The following is a 6074-nucleotide window of genomic DNA, read 5'->3' as shown; positions in this document are numbered from 1 at the left end:
AAAAAAAAAAAAAAAAAGAAAAATGTTACTTACAGGCTTCCGTAACTACCTGTAGTTTTCAGGTATCTGCTGGGAGTCCTGAACATATCCCCTATGGATAAGAGGGTTCTACATTGCAGAGCTTTTCTGCAGGGGAGAAAGAGATGGTTTGGTGATGGACATTAATTTTATTTTTTGAGATTTTAGTTGAGGAGTGCTTTTCCTTAGAGATTTTTCACTCGCTACAACATTGATCTGGCTGGGCACAGTGGCTCATGCCTATAATCTTAGCATTCTAGGAGGCTGAGGCAAGAGGATCCCCTTGAGTTTTAGGAGTTTGAGACCAACCTGAGCAAGAGCAAGACCCAGACCTCATCTCTACTAAAAAAATACAAAAATTACCCATTGTTGTGATGGGCACCTATAGTCCCAGCTACTTGGGAGGCTGAGGCAGGACAGTTGCTTGAACCCAGAAGTTTCGGGTTGTTGTGAGCTAGGGTGATGCCATGGCAGTCTAGCCTGGGCAACAGAGTGGGGCTATCTCAAAAAAAAAAATTGATCTTTATTATATGTTTATTATGATAATCATGAAGTCTTTGTTTCCTGTGTTTTTATTTTTAATTACATTTTAATGAAGATAACTGTGTATGATTGGAAACTATCATAAAGCTTTTTGGTCACTGAAGATTGGTTCTGAGAGAGAGATAAAAAAGTAACAGAATATAAAAGGGATATAGGAGCAAGTCATGTTTTGCTGCAGTTAGTGGTTCTAGTCCGTATTTTGGCTTATTCAGATTTTGTAAAAGAGCAATGACATGTATTCTTTTTTTTTTTTCCATTTTTGGCAGGGCTGGGTTTGAACCTGCCACTTCTGGCAAATGAGACCAGTGCCCTACTCCTTTGAGCCACAGGCACCACCCTTTATTCTGTTTTTATGTATGATTAAAACGTGTGGCATATCTTTATCTTACTCTATTAAGATTATTAACTGGTTGAATATAAAACTGTACAACAATTTCAGTTTAACTGAATTTTGTTCTTTGAAACTCTTTCCTTCCCCTCACAGGAAAACTGTGTTTATGAAACTGTAGTTTTGCCTTTGGATGAAAGAGCATTTGAGAAGACTTTAACACCAATCATACAGGAATATTTTGAGCATGGAGATACTAATGAAGTTGCGGTAGGTTTAAAGTTACAAGTATAAGCCAGGTGCAGTGGCTCATGTCTGTAACTCTAGCACTCTGGGAGGATCCATTGAGCTCAAGAGTTTGAGACCAGCCTGAGCATTTTTCTTTTATTAAAAGTAGAAAAATTAGCTGGGTATTGTCGTGGGTGCCTGTGGTCCCAGCTACTTGGAAGGCTAAGGTAAAGAGAATTACTTGAGCCCTAAAGTTTGAGGTTGTTGTGAGCTAAACTGATGCCACAGCACTCTAGCCTGGGGCAACAGAATGAGACTATCTCAAAAAGAAAAAAGTTGAAGTATAATTTACTTAATACAGGAGAGAAAACACTGTTTAAGCAAAACATATCTAGAGTGATCTTGCACATTTTCTTTTGCTTAAGTAAATTTAAAAGTAAGAGATGGGATAAAGTCTCATTATATTAACCAGTTCTAATATTTAATGTTTGGGATCTGATGAAAACTGTGTTATTTCCTTCCATGAAAAAATGGCACAAAATAATATTTTTATAAATCAATTTTTATAATTAAAAGAATTTATAATGTCTGCTTTTATAATGAATAAAATATTTTGGCAATTTCACGGTATTTGTGGGCCTTCTGAAAACTCGTCAGAGACTTTGGTTAAGAATAACTGACTTGGCTTGGTGCCTGTGTCTCAAGCTGCTAAGGCGCCAGCCACGTACACCTGAGCTGGTGGGTTCCAATCCAGCCCAGGCCCACCAAACAATAATGACGGCTGCAACCAAAAAAAATAGCTAGGTGTTGTGGTGGGTGCCTGTGGTCCCAGCTACTTGGGAGGTAGAGGCAGGAGACTGGTTTGAGCCCAGGAGTTAGAGGTTGCTGTGAGCTGTGATGCCATGGCACTCTACCCAGGGCGAATAGCTTTGAGGCTCTGTCTCAAAAAAAAAAAAGAATAATTGACTTAATTTCATGATTTGATAGTCATTTTGATGTTTAGGATTAAGAAAATTTTTCTTAATTAAAAAAACCACTGATACAGAAATTTAAAAAAGAAACATATACAGAAACTAAGAATAAATTTAAGTGGTTTTGAAGCAAATTTGTATATTAATATTGACTGTGTTATAAATTGTTCATAAAGTAAATGTGGAATTGTGAAGTATTATTACTGGTCTAGTTTTGATTACTGAGTTAAAGTAATACAGTTATAACTCTTAAAATTCAAAATGGATGGTCTTGATTTATTTGTCCAATACTATGAAGTTTACTTTTAGATTTTTAAGAATTGAATATAAAACAAATATTTGTACAGTGCATACCACGTAGAGGAATTTGTGATAGATGATTCTTGCCCTTTTGATGGTTAGTCAAGTGAAGGGAATGAAATGTAAACAGATTATTAAACTATGTGAGACATTGTTATGTAATGGTAGAGACTGTTGAAATCTGGGTATCTGCTTGCCATAGGACCAACTGTGTATTGTCTATTAACTAAGTAAGTAGTGCTATGAGTGGAGTGTTAAAGGAAGTGTAAAATTGAGGACAATAATAGAGGTGATTTGGAACCATCTGAAGGAGTTTGGCTGTTAAAGTAACTGAAGAAGGTTTTTCGGGAAGGGGGTATCCCATGTCTGAAGGCAGCGAGTTAAAGTGTGGTTAAGGAAGATGAAATGGAGTTGAAAGAGGCTACTAACCAGGACACAAGTTAGGGGGCTGTGAAAATAGTTGTGTCACTCTCTTAGCAGTATACCATGATTTAAAGCAGGCATCCTCAAACTATGGCCTGCGGGCCACATGCGACCCACCTAGGACATTTATCTGGCCCTCCTATGTTTTTGCTGCTGCTGCCTGTCCTGCTTAGCAGCCGACTCATCCCAGGCTCGCAGTCCAGCCCTCCAACAGTCTGAGGGACAGTGAACTGGCCCCCTGTTTAAAAAGTTTGAGGAGCCCTGATTAGAGTCTCTGTTACAGTTTATAGACCGCAGGGTCAGATTGCCTGTACTCCACATTCAGCTTGGCCACAGCAGCTTTATGCCCTCAGCCATTACTTAATTTTTCTGTGCTTTGGGCATGATAAGTATGATAATTAATACTCAGAGGGTTATTTTGAGTATTAAATGATGTATATAAAGTGGCTGTTATGTTATGCCTGATACTTTATAACTGGTTAATATTAGCTGCTGCTATTATATTTTTAATAGGAAATTTTAACCCTAGCATTTAAAATGAATAATTCCATTTAAAAACAGTGATTTGAGGTCCTATCATAAACTTCATATAAAAGTATAAAGTGAATTTTTGTTTTAAGAGAAAGCTTTGAATAAAAGTAGAGTAAAGCAGCTTATGTAAAGAACATGTAAAATAAATTTCTCTACAAATGCTCACAGAACAATATTTCTGATAGTAAGGCAGAGTTAGTTAGCTTTTTACTAACTCTGGATTAATAATACTATGTAGCCTTTTTTTTTGAGGCAGAGTTGCACTTTGTTGCTACAGGCTAGAGTGCTATGGCATCAGCCTAGCTCACAGCAACCTCAAACTCCTGGGTTTAAGTGTTTCTCTTTCTTCAGGGTCCTGAGTAGCTAGGATATAGGCATCTGGCACAATGCCCAGCTAATTTTTTTTTTTTTTTTTTTTTTTTTGGTAGAGACAGAGTCTCACTCTATTGCCCTTGGTAGAATGTCATGGCATCACACAGCTCATAGCAACCTCCAACTCCTGGGCATGGGCAATTTTCTTGCCTCAGCCTCCCGAGTAGCTGGGACTATAGGCCCCTGCCACAATGCCTGGCTATTTTTTGTTGCAGTTCAGCCTGGGCTGGATTTGAACTCATAATCCTCAGTATGTGGGGCTGGTGCCCTACCCACTGAGCCACAGGCACCGCCCTAAGTTTTTTACTTTTAGTAGAGACAGAGTCTTGCTCTTTGTTCAAGCTGGTCTTCTGAGCCCAAGTGATCCTACCACCTTAGCCTCCCAGAGTGCTAGAATTACAGGCATGACCCCCCCCACCACCACCCTGCCTGTGCCACATGCCTAGCTGATATTATGTAGCTTAATGGACTACAGAATTGAGCTATATAATGATGTCTTGGTCAAGAATTTTGACCACATGTACCACTGTGGTCCCATGGAATGATAATACTATATTTTTACTATACTTTTTCTATGTTTAGATATTATTTAGGTACACAGATACTTAACTTTGTGTTGCAGTTGCTTATAGTATTTAGTATGGTAATATGCTGTACAGGTTTGTAGCCTAGGAACAATAGGATATACTGTATGGCCTAGTTGTGCAGGAGGCTGTACCATCAAGGTTTGTATAAGTACACTGTGGTATTTGCAGAATGATGAAAATGTCTAAATAACAAGTTTCTTAGACTATCTGTATCGTTAAGGGATGTATGGCTGTATTTTGAATGTAATTCACATTCTTGAGTATAGTTATGTTCAGGCAGTTAAAAAAGCTCGACAGAGTGGATCAATATCTAATGTAAATGCATGAAAAGTTGATTTGTCCTATCTCTCAAAATAAGACTACATCTATTCTTATTTCCAGAGAGGGAGAGGTAAAGATAGGTATAGATAAAAGCTTGATTTTGCAAAAACAAAATTTTATCAAACTCTAGGTAGTCACATACTTTTTAAAATTTTAAAAATTATTATTATTTTTGAATAGGAAATGCTGAGAGATTTAAATCTTGGTGAAATGAAAAGTGGAGTACCAGTGTTGGCAGTGTCCTTAGCATTGGAGGGGAAGGCAAGTCATAGAGAAATGACATCTAAGCTTCTTTCTGACCTTTGTGGGACAGTAATGAGCACAAATGATGTGGAAAAATCATTTGATAAATTGTTGAAAGATCTACCTGAATTGGCATTGGATACTCCTAGAGCACCACAGGTATGTATGAATTGTCGTTTTGTTCACTCACCCCTCCATCCCCACATTCCCCCCTAGACACTACTAACTGTAGAAATAATACCTGTTTCTAGAAAATATTTGTAGGTGAAAGGGAAATGGTCCCCATTCCCTCCCCCTGCAAAAATAGGAGTCTAACATTTTTGTGTATTTTTTCAGTTAGCTTTTTTTCTTTTTTTTTAAATGCAAGCTTTATCATACTATAAATTTAGTTTTATACTATATGCTCTGTATAGGTTTTAGGTCTTTTTTTTACCATATGTATTTTCTTCTTATTCCTTTTTTTTTTTTTTTGGAAGTTGATGACGTTACGACTTTAAAGGTTCTGACAGGTCTTGGTCTAAACACTGTGTAAACTGTAAATTACGATTGGGATTTTGTTTAGAGTCTTAAGCTGCCTTTATCAATTTCAATTTTTAGAGCCAGGGGCCCCAGGTTTTTCCACAACTTTATGATCTACTTTATGTTGTATATGCACATTTATGGTGCTTGTCCTGGGAAAAGCTCCAGTGATAATCTTGTACAGTAATGTGATATGGGCCTGACTCTTAATTACCAAGACTAAATTGTTAGGTCTGATGAAAAGACATTCAGTGGTTTACAGCCATGTTACTGAACACAAAGAAAACAAAGAGCATAAGATGAATAGTTGGTTTAGGCTATTATAACAAAATACCATAAGTGGTGACTTACAGACAACAGAAATTTCTTGCTCACAGTTTTGGACGCTGAGAAGTCCAAGATCAAGGTGCCAGCAGATTTGATGTCTGGTGAGGGCTTGATGCTCCTGGACAGTGCTTTCTGTGTGTCCTTACATGGCAGAAAGGCATATATATATTTTCTATTATATGTAGTTAAGCTGTTTTGTTAGCTAGGATTTTAAAAAATGTTATAATTGATGGAATTTGTTTGATTAAAGTTTATTATAAAAAGTCATAAATAAGACTTTCCCTGTGTAGCTTTGAAAACATGAACTTATTGCTATTTATTAACGTTAATATCTTTTCCTATGGCCATAAAGTGTATCATCTT

General features: G+C 37.1%; 1 protein-coding gene across 2 annotated transcripts in view; it reads left to right on the top strand.

Annotated features, from left to right (window-relative positions):
• The window catches only part of PDCD4 (programmed cell death 4), a 53283-nt gene that overhangs the window by 36166 nt on the left and 11043 nt on the right, over positions 1–6074 (top strand). For both annotated transcript variants that reach the window (XM_023511606.1, XM_003787172.3), the window contains 2 exons: positions 1046–1159; positions 4803–5024. In XM_023511606.1, coding sequence (XP_023367374.1) covers positions 1046–1159; positions 4803–5024 — 336 coding nt within the window. The remainder of the gene's footprint in view (positions 1–1045; positions 1160–4802; positions 5025–6074) is intronic.

This window comes from Otolemur garnettii, unplaced genomic scaffold, assembly GCF_000181295.1.
Source record: "Otolemur garnettii isolate 467f Iridium unplaced genomic scaffold, OtoGar3 scaffold00021, whole genome shotgun sequence".
Lineage (NCBI taxonomy): Eukaryota > Metazoa > Chordata > Mammalia > Primates > Galagidae > Otolemur > Otolemur garnettii.
This window is presented reverse-complemented; position numbering and strand designations above follow the sequence as displayed.